General features: G+C 36.3%; 2 protein-coding genes across 2 annotated transcripts in view; one reads left to right on the forward strand and one right to left on the reverse strand.

Moving 5' to 3' along the window:
- The window catches only part of LOC107752931 (1-acyl-sn-glycerol-3-phosphate acyltransferase alpha-like), a 19,331-nt gene extending 11,624 nt beyond the window's left edge, over positions 1-7,707 (reverse strand). Inside the window, exon 1 of the mRNA XM_016568998.1 lies at positions 7,267-7,707. Coding sequence (XP_016424484.1) covers positions 7,267-7,445 — 179 coding nt within the window. The 5' untranslated portion in view covers positions 7,446-7,707. The remainder of the gene's footprint in view (positions 1-7,266) is intronic.
- Positions 7,708-13,358: 5,651 nt separating this feature from the next.
- Positions 13,359-23,444, forward strand: LOC107752932 (protein FAM69B-like). Its single transcript, XM_016568999.1, has 5 exons — positions 13,359-13,866; positions 17,097-17,231; positions 18,582-18,689; positions 20,244-20,420; positions 21,867-23,444. Exons 1-5 carry the CDS (start codon positions 13,801-13,803, stop codon positions 22,677-22,679), a joined length of 1,299 nt encoding a protein of 432 aa, XP_016424485.1. The 5' UTR covers positions 13,359-13,800; the 3' UTR covers positions 22,680-23,444.
- The last annotated feature ends 1,961 nt before the right edge of the window (positions 23,445-25,405 follow it).

The raw sequence follows: 25,405 nt of genomic DNA on the forward strand, positions 1-25,405 counted from the left end.
ATGGATCGGCTCGGAATCGGAAAGAAGTGAGACTGACCGGCCGGTCACCGATCCTGGCCGATCATGAGGAAAATCGGCCGATTCCGATGCCTGGCCGATCGATCGGTGCATCTCTATTTTTAATCCATCCCTCCTGCTCTTTCACTTGCTCCTTTTCTTTGTCCATTCTGGTATGGAATTTTTCCAAGGTGAAGACGCCCCATAAAAGGCACATCTGAACTCCTGGAGTCATTCTCTGTTGCACAATTAATAGCTCATCTAGTCATTTCTAGTATTACATCCATCTTTTTTGGACGGTATGATTTAGTTCTTTCGAACGTTGCATTCGAATTTTAGGTGTGCGTTAAGGAGGCAGCCTTATTAGTGGCGCACGAGATGCTATGACGATGTAAATGTCGTTGCATTATAATGTTTTTGTTAGCCTATCCAGTTGAAGCCACTAGATGCGGCGCTGCTGCGTTGTTAATTACAAATATTGTGGAAAAAGAGAACATCAATGCGGAGAAGATCTTGTTTATGTCAAAACTGAAACCAAGCCACACAGAACGCATATTTCGCGCATTTTCTAAAGGGACATCTATCACCGTTGCACTCGCGTCTCGCACAAAAGAGCTGCATGTTTAGAAAGCCGTGTAAAATTAATGCAAGTTCAACTTTGAAAAAACATATCTCGAGACTTTATGGCGTTTTTTTCCCCCCATCCCACTGCAACTCGTGTTTTTAAATGAAAAATGTATTCTGTGTGATTGGCTTCGGACCTTTGTATTAAACTATGAATACACACATGATGCTGTTTTGTTTATAGTTGTTTAAGCAACGTAATTAATTACAATTGGTTTATAAACATTATTTTAAACATTATGCACTTTTTTCACTGATAGTCATGTTATCTTATGCTTTGAATAAACGTGCATTAGTAATATTTTGCTCGATGCGCCCTCTTGTGGCCTCAGGAGAAAAGCCAAAAGCTTTTCTTCACCCTAACTGAAATTATGCATTTTAAATTCGAATATAATTCGAATTTTGATCATATTTAAGTATAAAATTCGAATTCAGTTTTTCAGCCATTTTGACAGCCCTATCGGTCACCAGCCACAAATACGTTTAAGAAATGTAACTGCCCATCAAAATTGAGGTATTGCTCATGTCTGCAACATAAATCATTTTTGTCCAAATCTCTGGCTCCAGGTCTGAGCAGACATAGACAGAAGCACTAACAAGACAGTTCAACCACTAAAAAGTGCCGCAGGAATGATGCATTTTTGTAGGCCAAAACATAGAGACAAGCATTTTAGCACTTACGACTCCATTGTCTTTAAGTCAGTGTGTTTTTTTTTTTTTTTTTTGGGTAAAACATCAAACACATCAGTAATTCCCCCTTTACAGGTTATTGTTTATAGTCTATGTTTAGCTGACAAAAACACTAAAAATTTTACTAAAATTAAAATGAAACCTGAAAATTAAAAAATGAAAGCTAATTCAAAATATTAATAGAAACTATGATAATGTATAAATAATACTAAAATAACAGTGATAAGAGACATCTAAATTATTTGATGTTTATCATGGGATGTTGCGCGATAAACAAAGAGATTACAGATACAGTATCTGTGAGACCTTTGAACACATTAGAGGCTCATATCAGTAATGTGAATATGTGGAGCAAATGCGGGCAAAAGACATCTGCGGTTACATAACACCGCAGCTGAGGAGAGTCAGCAAAACTCAGCCGGATCAGAGCATTCGTTCATTCAAACACTTCCCGATGATTGATCCCGATGATTCAGAGTCTAATTATGAGACAGACGCATGACTGTGGGTTAAAATGAATCATGGTGAAATATTTAGTAGGTTATGGGTGAAATGTTGTGCTAACCCATTAACCTCAAGTATGAGCAACAGTAAAAGTGATGCTTGACTTAATATTTAGTGCTAATTTGATTTTACTAAGCTCTGGTTTCATCGAACAAGTCATCAATGCATCAAAACGAAATGTTAGTTTTCTGAGTTTACACTGAGAATCATTTCAGCAATGCTTTGACATGAGACTTTGTCCGCATTACACATCACCTCACTAGTGATTGGTGTGCCCCGAGGGTTTGAGTTTTGACATGTTCGGAATAGTAAAAAACAGCTCACTGCATGGAGATCTCGCCCTTAGCAGTCACTGCATGTGCGTTTTGTAACACAGAGTAAAACGTCTTTAAGACAAGAGACTGAGCCTGTTCTGCAATAAATCTGGACTGTGCTGTTGTTACTATAAATGTAGATTATCTGAATTTGTTTAGATTAATTTAGCCTAACAATCTACCTTACTATCAAACATAAAATTATAGATTTTTTTATATAGTACCTTTAAAATACCATGGTACTGTAATATTTTAAAGTACTCTACTGTTCAATAGTTTGGGGTCGGTAAGATTTTTGAAAAATGTTTTTGAAAAAAGTCTGTTATGTTCATCAATGCTGCATTTATTGGATCAAAAATACAGTAAAACCAGTAATATTGTGAAATATTATTACAATTTTAAATAGCTGTTTTCTATTTGAGTACCTTTTAAAATGCAATTTATTTATTTATTTGATGCAAAACTGAATTTTCAGCATTAGTACAGTCTTCAGTGTCACATGATCCTTCAGAAATCATTCTAATATGCTGGTTTGCTGCTCAAGAAACCTTTATGATTTTTCAGTGTTGAAAACAGTTGTGCTGCTTCATATTTTTGTGGAAATTTACATTTTTTCCCAGCAATTTTTTATGAATAGAAAGAAAGAAAAAAAAACAGACATGCACATGCTGACAGCACGCTAAATTTAATGACAACGTGTCATGCTTTCTTACTCAAACAACAAAAATGCACTCACAAATGCACATTAATTTGGCTAACATCAGGGTTTAAAAGTAGCTCAGTATTGCAATCAGCTATGGAACCGCATATAGTACCATCATTTTATTATTTTGATTAGTTACTCCACACGTACTAAATAAACTCTGTTATCACAAATGTCAACCTGTTCTCTAACACGTTACCCTGGTACAGAAGCAGAAAGGAACACAAGAGTTTAAAGCCTGCCCAGCTCGGCTTTTATCGTATATCTTAAACTTCACGAGTAGTTTATCAACATTACAGATCACAATTTAGGTTTAAGGTTACTACAGTGCATTTGAGATGTTTATTCCATCGTAATTTACTCACCCTCATGTCATTTCAAACCTGCTTGGCTTTATTTATATTGTGAAACATAAATGGAGATGTTCTGAATAATGTACAGGCCAGGAATAATACAGTAACTAAAAAAAAAACAAATGTTACTTAAAGGGGTCCTATTATGCTTTTTCACTTTTTTAATTTTAGTCTCAACTGTATTTTTTTTTTTTTAAACTTGCCAAATAAATATTTCTCATTTTCATTTAGTTTAACTTGACGTGCTTAAATCAATAAAAAATAAAAAAAATAAACTATAATAAAATAAAAACAACACAATTGCTAAAGCTTTCAAATTAAAACGAAAACAGAAAATACACAGATAAAAACATTTCAAGATCCAAGATATTTAAAAAACTGTAACAGTATCTTAATGATATAAAAATAACACTGGGTCACTGGCACAGGCCTCTTTTTTCAATTGAATTATAATGCCTTGTCATCTCTCTCCTTTTACCCAATAAGTTTGGCATCCTTCCTGGATGCTGGACAGATTCACCTGTGATCTACAAACCCCACACATGGCACTGATAGCTTGAATCACTAGACAGCCGGTATAAAATATCAGTGAACTTCAACTTGGGAGAGATGATTGTGTTTAATAACTGCAATAAATGGATGTCTGTTATTCTATGGCGCTCAGTGTGTTCATTGTACCATGCGTGTGAATGAACTAGGGCTGCCACTAACAACTTTTTATTTCGATTAATCTATCGACTAATTTATCGATTAATCTAAACGATGCATTTCCCACAAAAAAAAATCAACAATTTTAAAGAACATTTTTATTAAACTTGCAACTTTGTCATTCAGTAGTGTAGCATAAAAAAGTATAAATGTAACCAAGCCATTGACGAAATGTAAAACTAAAAGAGTAAAAATGTAAACAAACCTAATAAAAATGAAATAAAAAGAAAATATTTACAAAAGTCTGAGAAAGTCAGCATGTTCTTAATGTCAATATATCCACATGTTCTGGGCTTCTGTTCATTACAATTTGAGTGCAACTACAAAGGGGGAAAAATATGTTTCAATTAACCCCAACAGTTGGGTTTTCACATTAAATAAATGCAATGTTTAGAGTCCACTGGAATCAAGTATTAAAATTTTATTATTAAAAGTTATTATTAAAAATTGTAAGTATTAAAACTACTCTTAGAAATGTGTAAACAACAGATTTAAACAGACATCTCCAGCATGATGAAAAAAATGGAAGAATCGATGAATCGCAGCAGTCCTAGAATGAACCAACTATTATGAAGAGCAGAAATTCTCTAGCTTTTAGTGAGCATGTGAAATACAGCGAAATACAGGCGCTGATGGGAACTTATGTGCATATGCAGACCTCAGGTCTCCAATTTTTATATTACACACACTCTATTAGTGAAGGACACACCACAAGGCTGCTTGTCATAACAGGTGATGCAGAACACACCAGATCCTGATCCTGAGTATTTAAACAAAATAATGAATAAAATATATTAAAAAAACATAAATGCTCATTTTATTTTATTGTAACTTCAAGATCTAAAATACCTAACTAAAACTGAAAAAAAAATTTACTAAAGAACTATAAAGACATATGTTAACTTTAAAATAAACTAATACATATAACAAAAACACATAATAAAATGACTAAAACTTTTATAAAAAAAATTACTACAACTATAATCGTATATCAACTGGTACAGGTGACATTACGGTGTTAAATGTCTTACTCCTTCTAAAACAGCATTTCACGAATTCTTTCATAATTAGCATGCATACAGCTTTTAAGGCCTCTTAATTTAGATGACATGGAATATTTGTGCTTTCAAAAATGTCACACTCATGCAGGTCTACACTTTTCCTGAAAACATTCATATCAATTGTAATTTAACATCTTTGTTAATGATGCACCCAAATAGGGATGTGCGGTATACCGGTACTGGAAAAATACCGGTATATATTATATTTCAAACGGTACGATATCATAATTTTGCTCAATTCGGTATTTCATTCGCTGCTGTTCCAAATTTCACCACTATGTGTCAGTTACCCAAACTGACGTGAAACCGGCAAGCATGACAACGGAGAAACGACAATGGATAAAACAGGTGAAACTCACTCTACACGTCCGAAATTAATAAATAAAGAAAGCGGTAGAAGTTAAATATGGCATTACTTTGCCTACAAAAGTGATGAAAAAGGTGAACCAACCGACCTTAATTCACCAGTCTGCAAGCGCTGCTATAAATCATGTGCTGCCATGGGAACATTTGTCACTCGCTCATCCTGATTTGTTCAAGGAGTTAAAAGATCGACAGGTAAATGTGTCTCTTTCAACTGATTTAATTTAGACTTTTATTTTAAAAAGATCAGTAATATTATTTTTAGTATTAGTAATAGTGATGAAGTGCATATTACTGCTAAATATGATCGTGGTTTTGCGCAGCTTGTCAGTAAGCAACGGCTCTGTGTAGTTAATGCTGCTCCATGTGAAAGCCCGCAGGTGATGGAGATTTACCGCTGATTACAGAACCGGCTTTTCTGACAAGATGCGTGTTAAATATCGCATGCGATTTATCGTGCAGCCCTACTGATTTTACACAATTTTGCTTTATTTGTGAGGGCCATACTTTTAAATGCTTCATAAATGGACATTTAGTTCAATGTAAGTTACTTTCTAGCTAAAGCTTACCATATAAAATAATTTCAATTCGTTCCTCAGTTTGTAACACAAATGTTAAAGGTGCAGTCACATTTACCATTGTTTGACGACTTTCCGCGAACAAAATCCAGTTATTTCAAATGGAATCCACGCGATTTGGAATTTCGCATGACAACAAACCATTAGTTTACGTTCACATTAGTGAACAACTTGACAACAGACTTTTTCGCCGAAATTTCCTTAAAGGGTTAGTTCACCCAAAAATGAAAATTCTGTCATTAGTTACTCGCCCTCGTGTCGTTTTAAACCCGTAAGACCTTCGTTCAATTAATGACAGCATTTTCATTTTTGGGTGAACTAACCCTTTAAAGTGACTGCACCGAAACTACAGGAAAAAACAGATTAAAATCACTTCTGCATCAAATTTTTTGAACAAAACGACACGGAAAATAAATCACAATCACGATTAATTATTTTAACAGTGACAGTCCTAGTTTCTGTCAATAAATCAATGAACGTTGGCTGAGTGAGTTACATTCGAGTTCTGTTCTAGAACGTCCATTACCATGACAACGACAGTCTAGAGTGTTACAGAAGGTTTAAAGCGATTTTCGGCGCGAACATTGATTCTAAACTGATGGCCTAGAATCCGCAATTCCATCGATCAACTGTCCAATGTGTGGAACGAGTGTGACTGTTGGTTTTAATCTAGCACCATCGACCAGCATGAACTCTGCACCAGCGGAGCCACGAGACCAATCCATCACGACCTCATTAATACAAACTAGAAAGTCTTGGCTTGGACAAACTAGAGCATGCGTAACTAGCAACCCACATCAGTTTTACACCTTCTCATCATATCATCAGAAAACAAACACACGCTTTAGACGCCATCTCTGGCCTGCACGAGACGCTAAAGCAGTTAGCACTCAGCTTAAAGACCCACGAGCGGCAAAACACGAGCGCTAACCACATATTTACATCGCCGTATGTTGTTAAATCACACAGAGCTTCATTTTATTCATGCATCACCCTGATATCGTATTAAAGATACTATATTGAGGCCTGCATGTGTTCTCGCGTGAACTGTACTGAGCGAGCTGGCTAAAGATTCACTACTGTGATCCGAACATCTGTCCGGGGTAAACGGATGCAATGCATTCCGTTACAAATGCATTCTCATTTAAATCGTAGAAAGCATGTGTGGGTGCATAAACGAGCAATTCAAAATATGTGATTGCATCTATATAGCAACCTGTTCCAGTCAATTTAATGTATATTATGATATGTTTCATAGCTTATTTGTTGCTGTAACACTCTATAACCACATAAAATGACAGCCCAGTGTCCTAAAGCAATGCACGAGTGTAGAAACGTAACATTATGTGACTTGCGTTGTTGAAAACTCACCTCATATTCTCAATGTCCCTGCCGCCGCTTTTTAGAATGCAAATCGGTATGGCGATTACGGCCAGCAGCATCATGTACGCCACATAGAAGCACTTTTTGAAATAGAAAACGAACGTGCTGCTGGTCCATAACAGGAGCGGGAGCACCAGCAGCACAGGGAGCATCCACACGGCATCCATGCCCGCGACCAGCGCCTCTTTCCCGGCTGTCGAGAAATGATAGAAGGTCAGCGGTGTGGAGTGGAGGGGGGACCGCGCGGGATCAACTCAGAACCGAGTCTACATCAGACACCACGTCCAAGTCGCACCCTTGAGTAACTTTGGCGTTCCCCCTGCTTGTCGTTTACGCAATATCGGGAGAATGAGGTGGATGTCAACAAGAATCAGGCGCGGGTTATCCACTGAGAGCGCTGCGTGCGTAACCTTTGGCCGTCTGCTGTGTGTGTGTAACTGGCGCTGTGCGATTCGCGAATCATTCTTTTGAACCGGTTCTTTGAGATGATTCTGTCTCAGCATTTGTGAACGACTCACTTACAACTAGAAGTTTCCACCAAACTACTACAATTATAGTTATTTCGATAAAACTGCTAAACGCTGTATTATCAAACAGTGTCCAAAAATAAATAAATAAATACATAAGTAAACAAATAAATAAATAAAAGTGTATAATGGAGTATTTATTTATTTTCATTTTTATTTTGTAACATTACTGGCTCTTTTGTGTGTGTGTGTGTGTGTGTGTGAGAGTGAGATTCGGCAATATTGTATGCAAAACAATAAATGACAAAATAAATAAAAATTAAAAATGCAATACAAATAATAACAATGCAATGATAATGCATATTTTTTTGCATAAAAAATGGTTATAGGTTACAATATACTTTTAAAATATCCTTTATGACACTGACAAAACGATGTTTAATAATAATAATAATGCAATGTTTTTATTGTTGTAGTCGGAACAAAATGCAGAAACAATATTAAAAATACTAATAATAAGACTAATAATAAAATAGCCTACTACTAATTAAAATACGTCCAAACCACTTTATTAGTGAAAATATTGTTCTTTATTACATTATTAGTTATTATATTATTGATATATTTTACTTATTTTATTACTTTTCTGTCACTGCGTGTGTATTTGTGCTTTGGCAATATTGTATGCAAAACAGTCAATAAAATAAATAAAAATAACGAACACAAGACAAATAATAATAATAATAGGCCTAATAATATGCAATAAAAAACGGTTCTGGGCTACAATATACATTTAAAACAATTGTATGATATTGAAAAAAATATTTATAATAATAATGCAATGTAGTAATAATAATGCATTTTAGTCAAATGATTAATAAGTTTGTGTTGTGTCAAAAAGCAGAATTAAAACAATATTTAAAAATACATTCAGGCCACATTGCTAGTGAAAAAACTCTAAACAATCTTAACTACTAGAACAACTGAGTGATGATCAGGTTGAATTGGTCGAATCAGTGAACCGTTTTCTTTAAACCAGTTCACTGAAATGAACAGTCCGAACGAACCGTAATAATATGCAACAAAAAACGGTTCTGGGCTACAATATACATTTAAAACAATTGTATGATATTGAAAAAATTATTTATAATAATAATGCAATGTAGTAATAATAATGCATTTTAGTCAAATGATTAATAAGTTTGTGTTGTGTCAAAAAGCAGAATTAAAACAATATTTAAAAATACATTCAGGCCACATTGCTAGTGAAAAAACTCTAAACAATCTTAACTACTAGAACAACTGAGTGATGATCAGGTTGAATTGGTCGAATCAGTGAACCGTTTTCTTTAAACCAGTTCACTGAAATGAACAGTCCGAACGAACCGATTCGCTCAAATGAATCGGACTTCCCCACGCTCTGATTTGTGCTCAAAAGCTCCTGCTGTAAGTTTGAAACCCTCCCATGTGTGTGTTTCCGGGTACTGGTTGCTTGTGTTTCCCTGTCATGTGTGTTTGGTGCACCTGAAACTACTTTATTAGAACAAAGACACAAAATGCCAACATTTGGAGTGTGTAAGAAATGCCTGGAATGTTCTGGAACAGTGCTGTGTGCAGTTTCTTATGAAAATTTTCAGCGCTGTTAACAGGACCATCCAGTTACAGGGACAAGTCTTGAGCACTGATCCCACCGAACTACAGAATTTACATCTGATTTGATTATGTAAAGGTGTCTGTGCATGATGTGCATACTTTGTCCAATCTGTGTGGGTATTTTGCAGGCGGTTTGAATAAAAAAAGAGGAAAATAGTTTAATAAACTGGAAAAATCCGCAGTGTATTAATTAAGTCTTATTTCGGCACTGCAAAAAAATATTTATTTGAAGGAATTTTCTGTATTGATTTTTATTTTATTTTATTTTATTTTTAACATGTTTTTCCTGTATTATGAATTTTGCACTTCATTGCATTGTGTTTTAGAGTTAATGAAAATTATTATTATATAAAATTATTGGGCAATGTTCTGGCAGAAAATTACCAGTACATTTTCCATTCATCCATCCATCCATGCATTCATTCATTGTGTGTGCACTTAATAAAAACAAGTTGTTCCATAGACACACACATACTTTACTCTTTGTGGATTAACACAATGTGTTTTATTCAGGGTTATTAAAGGATAGTTTCCAAGGATAGATTCCAAGCTTTATAATGGCAGTGGATGGTGGTTGAGATTTTGAAGCAAAATAAAGTGCATCCATTCATCATGAAAAGTACTCCACACGGCTCCGGGTGGTTAATAAAGGTCTTCTGAAGTGTTTGTGTATACTATGATGACTTGAGGGCGAGTAAATCATGGGGTAATTTTCATTTTTGGTTGGACTATCCCTTTAACCATAAAAAAAAAATTGTTACTTGAAATAAAATATAAGTTAACTGGAATAAAATATAAAAATAACCTAAACTTATTTTATTTCAGATAGTTGTCAACATTTCATATTTTCATTTAGTTTATCTTGATGTACCAAAATAACTAAAACTAAAATTTTAATAAAACATTAATGGAAATATTTACTTTTATTAAAATATTGAAAATATTTGTATTTTTTATTATAATTATTAAAAAAACAGACAACAAAATGACTAAACCATTAAAATTAAAACAGAAAATACAAAAAACAATATTAAAAATAGTATTTCAATGATACTAAAATAGCACTGCTATTCTGCAAAAACAATTTCCCCCAAAATGTAGTTTATTGCAATTGCCAGTAGGAAAAATCACGATGCCAAGTGTTGAGGAGCGGATAGGCAGATTAAGGATTATAGGAGGTGCAGTTAACAAGATTAAATGGCTGATCAGATTGTGTAATCTGATACAGCAGATCCTCAATGCTGCAGTCACAGAGTCACTAAGGTGTTTAAATGTGACCTGACCACAGTTACAGCTTTGTGACACTGTGTGTGTGTGTATGTGTTTATTCCCAGATAATTAATCTGAATTGTAAGCATATGGTTTTTAGTGCTTACTTTTTACTAAATGTAAGAAGTGTATGATTATGTCAATATGAACCCTCTTCTAAGTCTCATTCTGAGTCCATTGAAAGTGAATTAAGATCTTATGGTGGATTTTAATTTTTATTTATTTATTTATTTTTATTATTATTATTGTGGATTAATCTATGGAAATAGTTGTCTTTTGGTGTCATAAAGCTGACGTTTTCTCAGCTGAGTTAAACAGCCAATCACAGCAGAGTTTTCTCATATCATAACGTCAAAGAGTAATGTTCAAGGATCATTAGGCTTGTTCGAGATGCATCGGCGCTGCGCAGACCGATCGGCGTATGACATCAAAGTACCGCGAGAGCGATTATGCTGCGTTCACACCAAACGCGAATAGAGCGTCTGGCGCGAATGATTTCAATGTTAAGTCAATGTAAAGACGCGTTTACGCGCGTCTGGAGGTCTCGCGGCGATTAGAAAGCAGACGACTATTTAAGCTTTTGAATCGCTCTCGCGGTACTTTGATGTCATACGCCGATAGGTCTGCGCAGCGCCGATGCATCTCGAACAAGCCTAATGTCACCTGCTACAGTGACAATTTTGAGCTAAATTTTGTCCCAGAATAGTGGTTCTGATGAGATACTGTATGAACTTTCATATGGAGGTAATCCAGAAATGTGACAAGAAGTGGTGTTTTATCATTAAAGATATTCGCTATATAAAAATAAATAAATCTTTTGTTTTTTGCATTCCTTTCTAATTAAAGACAAGCAAAATTCTCCATCAACCTTTATCGCCCTCTGATGTCCGTAACTGGAATTGCAAAAATGTATTGCACATAATTTTGCACTTGAGAACTGAGTGTATTATTATGCAACCTGGAATGATCCATTGAAAATAAGCAAATGTGAAATATAAAATAATACTAAAATATTCTTTTAAAGTCACATAAGAAGTAAACACAATATCCATGCACACACATATGTTGCCCTTAACCTATATTTGCACTTGCAGTGAATGTACACTCTGTTGCACGGTCTCTGCAATGCAGAATGTTTTGCTCTCAAAGTGCCGCATACAAGATGAAACCTGTCGAAACACAAACCTGGCTGTAGAAGGAACTTGAGGGCTTGAATTAAGAAAAGGGTCAACAACCTGAAAGTGGCCTACATGCTTTACACATGCATACAATGCTTTATAAAAACGTATGCACAGTTTAACTTGATATTTAAATAACTTAAAATCACTAATCAAAATGAATTGGTGTGTGTTTTCATGCTTTATGTGTTTACTTTTTTTTATATAATTCTGACACTTCAACAACCAAATACCTAATATGGCTGATTTGAAAGACATTTTCTTATTTTCTATTTAGTCACACTTAAAGGGATTCTATAACAAAAAGGATTCTATATTGATGAATCAAAAAGTAGCCTATTCTAATTGTTTTTATTTAGTCTCATTTTGTCCTAATTATATTCTATTGTCTGTGGTCAAATTTTAAAGGTTATTTTTACCTTTAAATAAATAATTGAAATTAAAGGTATTTGATCTCATTCTATTCGATTCTATTCATGCACACTGTAACCTGATATTCAAATAAATAAATTTTTACTGTTTTTTAAAATAATTATTATTGATAAATTTGTGACACTTCAGTCGCTTTTAGATTACTAATTACCCAATGTGAGGAAAACATTTTTGAATGTATAGATTTTTTCTTATTTTCTATAACGTTCTATTTAAAGCTGCAGTCCGTAAGTTTTGCTTCTTTGTCGCCATCTCTGTTTGAAAACTTGCAATTGCAGCTATTTGCGCAATTATCTTCCTTGCGCGGGTTGTGCACCGGCACGGCTCGGATGAATATAATTTGTGGCTGTCAGTCACCGACCACACCGGTGTGGATACTGCACTTTGTATTCACAGATTCTACATGTTGAAAGTATGACCCAAATTAGAGTTTTCACTGGAGAATGTCATCTAAAAAATAGAGTGGGGGAACTATGACGTCACTTTGTAGGCGGATCAGCTGTTAGCATCGCACTGGTTCCCTCGACAAAAAGCCAATGGGATTTTTCCATAGGCTTTTGGATTATCGCAAAAAAATAAGCATAATCATAGTTCATGAAACTTACACGTTTTGTCCATCAAGATAATCTTCACAAAATAATATAACTTTTATGAATATAACCAAAATAAATACGCCAGAACTTAAAATCTAAACTTCTACACTAGAGCACCACGGTCGCTCGCATTTAACGTCACCACCACCATGCTTCCCACAACATTTCAAACTTATTTTTAACATGTTCAGTGAAAAGGATTTACTCTGTATATGAATTTTAATCCACGCTACATGAACCTTTTCATATAAACTGGTATTTTAGGGGATTTAACCAAACTCCCATTCAAAAAAAAACCATCGACTCTGGGACGATGGAACCGGAAGTGCTAAAATGCTGGCTTCCGGGTTTTTGCCTACAAAGTGACATCATAGTTCCCACTCTAGTGAGGGGCTGCAACCAGTGACATTTAAAGGGACAGTCTTGTTTGTTTTCTGTCGGTAGCGTAAATCAGGGTCTCTTCCCCTTTAAGGCGCTTTGAAGAGTCGCAGAGAGGCCGAATCTCCAGCTGATCGTCAGTGATTCTCATCCCAGCACCATCTCCTCCACCCGATTCGTGCTGATCTTTGGGACAATAAGTCCCTTAGAATCCAACATCGGTCTAAATAACGCGCAGATATCAGAACTGGGTTTTAAAGCATCTTTGGCCGTGTCGTATCTCGTCGCGCGAGGATGATGCCTCTCTGGATGCAGCGCGTGCAAATGGATGCGTGTGCGCGCGCGTGTCCTTGAGTTGAGGACCACCAGCATTGGATGTTTCTCCATCTCACGGCCGATTGCATCTTAAGTAAATGTGTATTTTTACTCTTTTATGCGCTGGAGAACACTGCTGGCGCGTCGCCTGTAATGGAGGAGACGAGATGAGAAAGTGAAGGCGTGTTTGGAGAGCAGTCTGTATTTGTGTTGTGAATCATCCGTGTTACTGTGAAGATGCCGAGGAGTTTACGCAGGCTGGTGCACCTGGTGCTCTTCTGTCCCTTGTCTAAGGGTTTACAGGTAAGTTTAATGCTTGAATGACAATGTTTGGTTATATTTTTCCATCAGAAACCTTATAAAAAAATTCGAAATAACACAACAGTACCATGGTGTCACCGCGTTTTTAAACATGGCACCATAAATGTTTCCTGGGCATGGTATTTGCTTGAATATTACGTAAATACCGGTACAAGAACATGGAAGTAATTCAGCAACATGATAAGGGAAACTGGGGCTAGTTGTCACACTTTTTACGCAGGTAAACATATCTCAGGGTAGGACATTTTCATAATTTTGTGTTGTTGAAAAAAGTGTTGACATTTCGTGACAACCCTGATCTGCCATTAAATAACCTATTATAGGCGTTTCACCAAAATGCAAACAGTAAAAAATGCACAAATTCATGAAACAGCAAATATGTAAAAGGTACCATATAAAAAATATTAAAGTGAAAATACATTTGCATAATTGTACTCTTTGTGACCCAGTGTGACAACTTGCCCCAGTGATCCATGTACATTGATGACCATCACTGTAGCTCCTGATTTATATATATTGCATTCTTCTGAATTTTAAAAACACAAGTTACATAAATCATAAGATAGAGGATCTGTCATTTTAATTGTTGCAGTTAATTCCAGCTTTAGCTAATCACACACACACACACACACGACTGGTCTGAGTGCTTAATGCACACAGTATGCTGACAGTATTTCTGTAGATCCGCACTAAGAGCCCTCTTTCATAAGTGCACTCACTGTAAGTGCACACTGTGACCGTTTGAGACGGTGTAGGTCAACTCTGTCAGATTCATTGCTGAACCCTGCGCTGAAGATGTCACAGATGACAAATGCATCTTTCGTTTCTCCCGTACAAGAGAACGAAAACAGCAAGGATTCGACCTGAAGTTAAACAAAATCTCAGTTCCTCAAGTTAAACAGACAATATACCATTATTAAAGGGATAGTTCACAAGAAAAAGAAAATGTTGTCATTATTTTCTCACCCTCATTTTGTTGCAAACATGTGACTTTCTTTCCTCTGTGGAACACAAAAGGAAAAATTAAAGAGCTTTTTCCCCATACAATGCTGAGGCTTTCAATCTTCAAGAATGATGCAAAATCATTATAAGACTATCATAAAAGTGGTCCATCTTACTTGTACACCATATTGCAAGTCTTCAGAAGCCATACAATTTTTTTTTTATTATTTGAAGAACAGACTGATATTGAGTTATTGAGAACCGAATCAGTTCAATTTGTGAACAAATCATTCAGGCTGGAATTAAGAGCTAAATCAATAGATTCATTGACATGACTGGACTCAAAAGAACGATTATTTCATGCATACAACATCTCTACTTTCATGATCTTTAATGCATGTGCCAAGAAGAGCTAAGATGAGATGTTTCAAAACTATCAGTGAATAATTAATTACATTTTGGTCATATTAGTTTTTTGCATTTTTTTTAAAGCTCGAAAGCCTCAATTGTTGTATTTGTAGGAATAGTTCACCCTAAAATTAAGATTGCTTAATATACTCACCCTCAGGCCATCCGAGATGTCAATGAGTTTGTCTCTTCTTCAGAACAGACTTGGAGAAATGTAGATTTACATCACTGTCTCAGCAATGGATCCTCTGCAGTGAATGGGTGCCGTCAGAATGAGAGTCCAAACTGCTGATAAAAACATCACAATAATCCATAAGTAATCCACACCACTCCAGGCCATCAATTAATGTCTTGTGATGCAAAAAGCTGCATGTTCTGATGAACAAACAAACTTTTTTTTTTCTTCAAAATTTTTATTTTTGGGTGCACCATTCCTTTAAAGGTTTCAGTGCATATTTATACGACATGAATGTATTGTAAAGTGCACTGCAGTTGTTTTTTGGATTGTGTGTTCAAGCCTTGTTTTCAGCGAGCGCACACACACTGAGTGAATTTAGGTATCTAATTACAGTTGTCTGTATCAACAGGCAGTAATCAGATATGTGTGTTTTCACAGAGTCACACAAACTTTCCCACTCCAGGACAGAGAACAGTTGCTGCCTTTAGCATTCAGTGCCCTTTTACACCTGAAAACTGTCCAAGAGACTACATTTAATCTTGTTAGGGCACATGCTAATGACCACTAATATCTCTTTCTGTCACTTTCTCCCTCTCAGTCTGTCAAAGTAGCATAAGCTACATTCACATCGCAAGCCAAAGTTCCCAATTCTGATTTTATGCTCAAGTACAATTTTTTTGTGAGGTTTTTCAAATGACCTTTTAAATATGGTACATATCGCATATGCATAAAACACCCCACCCTGGCATATTCATTATAACGTCATCACATTTCATAATGTAATTCAAATAATCAATAAATTAGTAATTGAAACCACATTGGATTTCCCGTTTACATTTCTGCTTGTTCAAAGCAAAACATTTGAGAGACAATGTACATCAATAAATGTTAAATTTTCATTTTAAATGCATATTTAAAAAAATAATAATTTTAATTTAATATGTGACTTAATATTACATATTGCTTATATTTTTGTATGTGTGTGTATATATATATATATATATATATACTTCATTTGGTTATTGTATTTATATATTTTGTGAAATTATGACAAGATAAAAACAATTGCATCATGGCAAAATTCTGATACATATCCAAATTATTATGAAAGTGGCACAGGTCATAATTAAATTTTATTTTGATATAATTTTTTTCTAATTATATCATATTCATTTTCTAATTTAAAAAAATTAAATGTTTGATTTTTCCTTTCTGTGTTATACTTAAGATTTTACACAGGTAAGATAAGAAGATAAGTCTTTATTAAGTATTTTAAATAATTTTATAAAAATATGTAGTCAAAATGTGTCAAAGGTCGAGTTAAGATATAAAAATTGCATGATTTTTACACTGAAGTCACATTGCAAAATTCTGATATATATCCAATTTATTTCCATGTATGAAAATGGAAATACGTTTGGCATTAAAAATGTAATAAAAACGAGAGCTTATGTATGTCATGTGAAATATTGTTGTGTGTATATTTAAGTTTCTTATGTGTCTCTTTCAGTCCCGTTTACCTGCAGTTAAGGTCAAGTACCTGTTGGTGGCGTGGTTTGGGATTCTGGTGGCCAGCTGGGTGATCTATATGCAGTATTCCTCTTATTCGGAGCTCTGCATGAGCTTATGTATGTCATGTGAAATATTGTTGTGTATATTTAAGTTTCTTATGTGTCTCTTTCAGTCCCGTTTACCTGCAGTTAAGGTCAAGTACCTGTTGGTGGCGTGGTTTGGGATTCTGGTGGCCAGCTGGGTGATCTATATGCAGTATTCCTCTTATTCGGAGCTCTGCAGAGGACACGTCTGTACCATGCTCATCGTAAGTCACTGCATCCTCCATAATGCGTGAGTTTAGGTGCACATCTGTTCCCATGAGCGCCATTCCTCGCCACTTAGGAGAAACCAACATGGAATAGAGAGGATTTGCCACTTTATTGCATTGCAGTTTAAGACAGAGAGTGAGTGTCTGATGATGATTGACATACACTTCAGTGCGTTCGTATACGGCCCATACACACAGATGGTGTAATATTTATACTGTTTTGCCTTTTAGCAGTTCACTGACAGGAAGTCATTGCACACATATGAGAGAGGAACTGGAAAATTAAAAGGAGGAAGTAAGAGAGTTGACAGATCATAATTATACCATTATGGAAGCCAAATTTAAATATTCCCATTTTTATTGTAAGAGTAGGCTAATTATGCAGTGTGATTGCGTTTAATTACAAATTCTGTATTCAGGATGCAAACACAAACCCCTCAGGAAAGTAGAACTTCCTCTTACTGTGATGATTTGTATTCAGTCATGTATTTTTTCTTAAAAAGATCATCTACTCACTTGTACCAAGCCTGTATTTTTCTATCATGTGGCATTTTTTTAGTGGAACAATCAGATTGTGCTTTTCAATACAACAAAAATGTATTGTAACTAGTGTGGTCAAGCTTCAAAATGACGAAAAAGTACCATAAAGTACCATGTTTATTTTTTAATGCACTATCCCTTTAAATACTAAAGTGGCTTTCAGTGCCTTAAGATGATGGTATAATATACATCTATACATATATAAATATATATATATATATATATATATATACACACACATTATATATAAAACAGATAACTCTGTTTTTATTAATTTTCATAAATCATATTTTAATTGCGTTTTATTGTGTTAGCTGAATTTTAGATTGATTGATATTAATTGGAATGCAGGATATATATATATATATATATATATATATATATATATATATATATATACACACACACACACACACACACACACACATATATATATATATATATATATGTATGTATGTGTGTGTGTGTGTGTGTCAGTGTTGTAGTTTAGTCACTTAGTGAGGCCCAGGGGAAGAAAAGCACTTTTCAGCTCTTGTTTTGCAACAACCGCTTTGGTAAATATCAGAAATGAAAACGAGAAGGAAAAGATAACGCAGATGAGAAGAAGTAATATGCTGCCTTTAGGCTGATCTTTGCATTTGTGGGTTATTGTCTGCCCAAGCACCAGTCCATCATGACATCATGAAGCCCTCTGTCCTCTGACTGGCCGGTTTGTCCTCCATTTGTTTGCACATGGCTGTTAAAACAAGAAAAGATGACAAGATGTTTGTGGTTAATGCCTGTCTGTTTCCTGTGTGTGTGTTTTAGTGTGATCATTATCGCAGAGGTATTATCTCGGGATCGGTGTGTAAGTCTCTCTGCGAGGAGAAAACTCTGTCTCTTCAACGCTGTCTTTCAATGTCACCGACGCACCAGGTAAACTCTCAAAAACACACAGATAAATGATTTACACAAACAATTTCCAGGTCATATTTAAATAAAAAAATAAGAAACTATATTTTATATTGCATTAATTTTTAATGCAACAGTTTTAAGAGGTACTGCCAAAGAGGTACATTTCTCTCTGACACACTTGTCATGCACACATACACAAATAGATTTCATGTTATCTCTAAGCTCATCAAAAACTCAAGCATACTGAAGCAAACTGAAGCACCCAGAGACAGTCTAAAAAACACTCTAGTACAGTGAAGCAAATAATATTAATATTTCAGATTTGAAGTGGCCGGTTTTGAGCACTTCGGTTTGGAACGACCCTTAAATATGGCGGCCATGATTGTTTTCATTCCGAATTGCCGAATGCGATATATCCCGTTTGGAACGCATTGAAAGTCATTTGATTTTGATCAGCTTTGCTCATTTTGATGAGCTCAGCATGAAAAGAGCTTTCCTGGAGCATTTCAGTCCTTGGTAGTGCAACTGAAGCAAACAATCAACTATGAGTGGCAAGGCACTGTCAAAAGATCTCCGGGAGAAAGTTGTGGACAGGTACAAGTCAGGAGATGGATACAAAGAAATTTCAAAGGCTTTATCAATGTTTATTACACGGCTCTGTGGAATACTTGATTCTGATTGGTCAATCGTGCCATCCAGCGGTATGTTATTCCCAGATAACAACCGCCAAATTGAATAACCCACCGCTCATCCGGGTACTACGAGTTATCTTGACCGTACCTCCACAAATGTGGCTTTTATGGGAGGGTCGCAAGAAAAAAAAGCCACTCCTCAAGAAAGGCCACACACAGTCACGACTGAGGCCACATGAGACTAAAATTGAATTATTTGGCCTCAACACCAAGCATCCAATATAGCTCACCATTCAGATAACAGCTGGGAAGAAGGTTTACCTTCCAATATGACAGTGACCCAAAGCACACAGCGAAACTGAGCACACAGTGGATGAAGGAGGAAAGGGTGAATGTCCTTGCATGGCCTGTCAGAGCCCAGACATAAACCCCACTGAAAATCTGTGGAATGATTTGAAGACTGCAGTCCACAAACGCTCACCATCAAAATTAACTGAACTCGAGCAGTTCTGCAAAGAAGAGTGGCCAAATATTGCACAGTCTAGACGTGCAAGGTTAGTAGAGACAGAGACATATCCTGACAGACTAAAGTCTGTAATTAAAGCAAAAGGTGGTTCAACTAAATACTGAATCAAGGGGGTGATCCTTTTTCGAACTCGGTGATTCTATTTTTTTTTTTTCCCTGACATGTTGGTGTTTTATCTTTCACTTGGATGTTATAAGTAGCACTAAGTAAATACAGCTGGATAAAACAAAAACTGTGTCTGTCTTCATTTCAGGCTGCAAAGCAACAAAATGTGATTATTTTAAAGGGGGGTGATTCTTTTCTATACCCACTGTGTGTGTGTGTATATAATATTTGGTCTCGGTGTGAAAAAAGGCATATATACAATTACATCTGGCCCACATAATATGTATTTATATATAATATACTATATTGCAGGTATACAGTGCTGTGTGGAAGGAGAAAGCTGTATTGGTAAAGTGTGGGATTGAAGAGAGCATGAGAGGAGAAAATGGTCCTGACTCTCCACTATGGCATGAAAACAACCTCTTCGATAAACCCACCCGCGGAACATCCATGGATGAATTCAGAGCGATGCTGCATTCCTTTCTCAAGGTTTTAACTATTTTTTTTCTTTTTCATCATTTTTCACATTATACACAAATACAACAATCAATCAGACCTGCAGTTGACACAGAAGCCAGTTTTTTACTTTATAGAGTTCTAGAACATTTGTCCTTAAATTCTAGAACTTGATGTTTTGAATTTGAACTTGAATTGTCTTGGTACAGATTTTGACTATGGCTGGCTGATATAGCCAAAAATGTTGTATCTCAACATTTCGACAATGAATAGATATCCCAAAATGTATGCATTTAATTAGAACCATTATTTTAACCTAAAAGCCATTGATTTCAAGTCAATTGAGAATGTTAAATGCAAGTAAGAATCTGATTCAAAATCAGTGCTTCCACGCAGTTTTTCCACTAAACAGCCATTGGCATATATTTTATAATAAATAATAAATATCTATTTTATAATAGATAATAAAAGCATTTTAATACATGACAAATGTGGTGACCCAAAATAATCAAATCACCAAACTAATGATCAGAAATATATCATGAATATTTCAATATATCACCCAGCCATTGTTGTGCCTGATATTGGAGAGGTTTATGTCCTGCTTAGCAAAGCAGAAACAGATCTAAGACAGTCTAACCCTCTCTGAGCTTTCGGCTGTTCCTCAAGGTCCCCTGTAGGAGGGTGAAAATGGAGAGAGAGCCGGGGAGGGAGTGGGGTAACAGGGAAGAGAAGCCAAAAATAACTGAAGGAGCCTGAAAAGGTCACAGCCAGAACAATACACTCACTCTCAGTGTCACAGGGGAGAACAACATTAACACACATTTAAACAAAGTGCTGTAAATGGCTGTGCATGCTTACACACTCATAATGCTGGTCAAGACTGTGCTTTAAAGATCTCATGAAATAAAAATGAGTTTTCTGGTTTGTAGTCCATGTAGGTTAGTGTTGAGGCTAATCTGTATGCTAGTGTATATGCTTGCTACTACTAAAATTGACAAATTATTGTTACTCTTTATCTCCCAGGAAAACAATCCAAAAATATTGACAATGATCTCATACAGATATGTTTATATAGATTTTTCTCCAATAAAATGCTCTCTAGAATGAAAATGTCCACTTCTAAATTATAAATACTACCAACCTCTTGACTAGAAATCGCAAGTAGTAAATTGTAGTTCATGGCTGTGACGTAAGACAAATATTATTGTTGGCCATTTTTTTTAAAAGGAACAATCCTTTCAATGTCCTATCCCCAGTGAAATGTGAGAAATTGAGAAAAACATTTAATTGGGCAATTTAAATTGCTATTCACATTTTATTTAGTTAGTTTTTGGCCATTCATTTGTTATTTATTATTATTTCTGTATAAACAATATAAAAATGTTGTAATTCAATTACCAATAAATAATATTCAGTCTACGAAATAAAACGTTGTAGGTTCTAAAATGTCTTTCTCCCTCTTCCATTCATTCACAGGACAGTGTTGGTGAGCAGTCATCTCTTGGCACTCTTGTAACTCGTGTGATTTCTCTGGCGGATGTCAATGGCGATGGCAAAGTTTCGTTAGCGGAGGCGAAATCAGTGTGGGCTTTGCTTCAGATCAATGAATTTGTTTTAATGGTGGCACTGCAAGATAAAGAACACGCTCCCCAGTTGCTGGGCTTCTGCGGAGACCTTTACGTGACTGAAGGCGTAGCACACAGCGCCCTCTTCAGGCTGGAGGTGCCTGGTTGGCTGCAGCCAGTGTTTCCTGAGGCACTGAGTGTCGCTCTTAACCAGTGGCTCGCTCCTGCGTGGCCCCGTAGGGCTCGGATCACCATCGGCCTGCTAGAGTTCGTCGAAGAGGTATTCCATGGTGTATATGGAAGCTTCTACATATGTGATGCAAGCCCAAGACGGGTCGGCTACAATGAGAAATACGACTTAAAAATGGCAGACCTTCAAAGCGTAGCATCGGAGGCAACCGTCAAGGGGTTCCTGCGAGGGAGGACTTGCGAGGCAAACGCCGATTGCACTTACGGGCGGGATTGTACTGCAACATGTGACCGATTGGCAAGGCAGTGCAACGTGGAGGTGGTGCAGCCCAACTTGGCCAAGGTGTGCGCGCTCCTGCAAGACTTCCTGCTTTTCGGAGCACCATTGGACCTGAGGGAGGACCTGGAGAAACAGTTACGCACCTGTGTGACTCTCAGTGGACTGGCTTCTCAGATGGAAGTGCATCATTCCCTTGTTTTGAACAACCTCAAAACGTTACTGTGGAAGAAGATCTCAAATACCAAGTACTCTTGAGACCAACATGATTATCAAGAGAAAGGCAATGAAGAGCAAGAGAATTGGAGACTTCCAGAGAACAAAAGTGGGGTCAGTAAAGTAGGTTCTGGGGTGCCAACAGAATAGCTGAACTCTGACAGCAACTACGGACTTCAAATTTGTCGAACATCAATTGCGAACATGGGAAGTTGGTGAATGGAAGTTCTGAAAGGGCATAAACTACATCCCCACCCTCTGTTTTACTTCAACAACTCAATTGAAGAACCTTTAACCTTATAGAAACGCCTATAGAAGATTTTTTTCTTTGCCCAAAAGGTTCAAGGTGAAGACTGTTCAATAGGAACAAAGATAAGTGAAGACATTTTTCTGACATGCAGCTCCTTCCCAAATGAGTTCTTTTTGGTGAACTTTTGGTTAAGGATCTGGGCTGCAAGCACAAGGATAGTAGGGCTAGTTCCTAGTAGAAGAAACCCAAGGGAAGAGGTCTTGCTCTACAACCCCATTCTCTTTTACTTTAGTGACTCAACTGAACACCCTTTAATGCTAATAGAAAAACCTTCGGAACAATCTCTTTCCTTTTGCCGAAATATCCAAGGTTAAGTAAGACTTAATTGGAGAAAACCAACTGTAGGGCATTTCTTTGACCATGTATCCCCTTCCCAAATGATATATTGAGCTCTGCTTGGTGTACTTGTGGGTAAGGATCTGGGTTGCAAGCACAAGGATAATAGGGTTAGTTCCAAGAAGTAACCCATGGAAAGGAGAGTTTCAGACAGGACTGTCTTGCTCTAGCCATTGATTTCCATACTATTTTTTCCCATATTATAGAAATCAATGGCTACCAGCAACAGTGTGGTTAGCCACATTATTCAAAATCTTTTATGTTCAATAGAAGAAAGAAACTCATACAGGTTTGGAACAACTTGAAGGTGAGTATGGATTTTTCTGACATGCAGCTCCTTCCCAAATGAGTTCTTTTTGGTGAACTTTTGGTTAAGGATCTGGGCTGCAAGCACAAGGATAGTAGGGCTAGTTCCTAGTAGAAGAAACCCAAGGGAAGAGGTCTTGCTCTACAACCCCATTCTCTTTTACTTTAGTGACTCAACTGAACACCCTTTAATGCTAATAGAAAAACCTTCGGAACAATCTCTTTCCTTTTGCCGAAATATCCAAGGTTAAGTAAGACTTAATTGGAGAAAACCAACTGTAGGGCATTTCTTTGACCATGTATCCCCTTCCCAAATGATATATTGAGCTCTGCTTGGTGTACTTGTGGGTAAGGATCTGGGTTGCAAGCACAAGGATAATAGGGTTAGTTCCAAGAAGTAACCCATGGAAAGGAGAGTTTCAGACAGGACTGTCTTGCTCTACATCCCTTGCTCTAACCCTATAGAAACACCTGAAGAATCTCTTTCCTTTGGCTGAAAAGTCCAAGGTGACATAAGGAACAAAGACAACTAGAGGACATTTATTTAACCGTGCAAACCCTTCCCAAATGAGTACTTCTTGGTGCACTTTTGGTTAAGGATCTGGGCTGCAAGCACAAGGATAGTAGGGTAAATTCCAAGAAGTCACCCAAGGAAAGAGTTTCTAAGAGGATGGTCTGGCTCTACAACCACGACACCCTTAAGCAAGACATGCAACGTTTGGTTGCAACAGCAGGATTGTTCCTGGAACACTACTCAAACTACAGCCACACCTATTTTGACTTTCAGTACAGAAGAAATGGATCTTTAGCAATGTTTGGAAGCACCCTAACTTTGAAGTCAGGAAGTGTTGGGACTGTACACCAAAACATGCAACACAACCAAGACATCAACTCTGATTTCATTAAATAGGAACGAGTGAAGGTTATATGTTATGTCTTTTTACAGGGTATATGTTGTGTTAAGTGTGTGTGCTTGTTCTGGAGAGTTTGTGATGGGATTTGTACTTGAACTGTGAGATTACTTACTGTGTTTCTCAGGGCTTGCGTGTTTATGTCTGAATGTGTTTGGAAAAAAAATACTATTAACATTAATCCTAGATTAAATGGAATTATGGTGTCACGGTAAACAAAGTGCACCTTTTAAGGAATCAGTCTAGTGACTGTATATGTGCAGGCTTATAAAACATATCCGCATATAAACCTGAAAGTGTGTGCATACTGTAAACACATCTCCTTGACTCTCAGTAGGCAGTTTTATAAACATCTCTTACACTAGTGTAACAAATCAAATCTCATTTCATTTCTGCTAAACAACATTCACATCCCACAAATAACCAACAAGAAGTACCAAGTGCACATTTAAAAACTTCCGTTTCCTCTTTTCACTTTCAAGATCATTCTCCTCCCCAACTTGGGAACGATCCTGAAATTTTGTTCTTGCACAGATCCAGGTACATTTAGGTGATTTTGAGTTGATTTCAGATATAAATCACAAAGGATGATGACTTTCTGTCTTCTAGTGTGCGGTAGGCTTTAGTACAATTTCACATTGTTATGAATGAAATTTTATGTACTATTAAGTCTTATTTTATTTTGTGCCTCTGTAAGGAGAGCAGCACAATTAGCATGGGGCCCTTTTAAGGCTCCTAAATACTAATTTACTTGACCTCCATCAATTTGTTCAGCTGTTATTCATTGATGAGTAAATGTTTGAAACTTAAATTGTGTGTATGTCTGTTTTTTTTTATATATGGGGTGTTTTTTTCTTTTTTTGGTGAAGCACAGGCACACAAAGTACAGCATTTGTTCTAAAGAC

Source organism: Sinocyclocheilus rhinocerous, unplaced genomic scaffold (assembly GCF_001515625.1).
Source record: "Sinocyclocheilus rhinocerous isolate Xijiao unplaced genomic scaffold, SAMN03320098_v1.1 scaffold231, whole genome shotgun sequence".
Lineage (NCBI taxonomy): Eukaryota > Metazoa > Chordata > Actinopteri > Cypriniformes > Cyprinidae > Sinocyclocheilus > Sinocyclocheilus rhinocerous.

What these genes read in the sequence shown, in the direction of transcription:
- LOC107752932 (XM_016568999.1), top strand. Translation starts at nt 13,801, where the DNA reads ATGCCGAGGAGTTTACGCAGGCTGGTGCACCTGGTGCTCTTCTGTCCC. An exon ending in CCTTGTCTAAGGGTTTACAG is followed by an intron (nt 13,867 to 17,096) that starts GTAAGTTTAATG and finishes TGTCTCTTTCAG; the next exon opens with TCCCGTTTACCTGCAGTTAA. An exon ending in TGCTGCATTCCTTTCTCAAG is followed by an intron (nt 20,421 to 21,866) that starts GTTTTAACTATT and finishes ATTCATTCACAG; the next exon opens with GACAGTGTTGGTGAGCAGTC.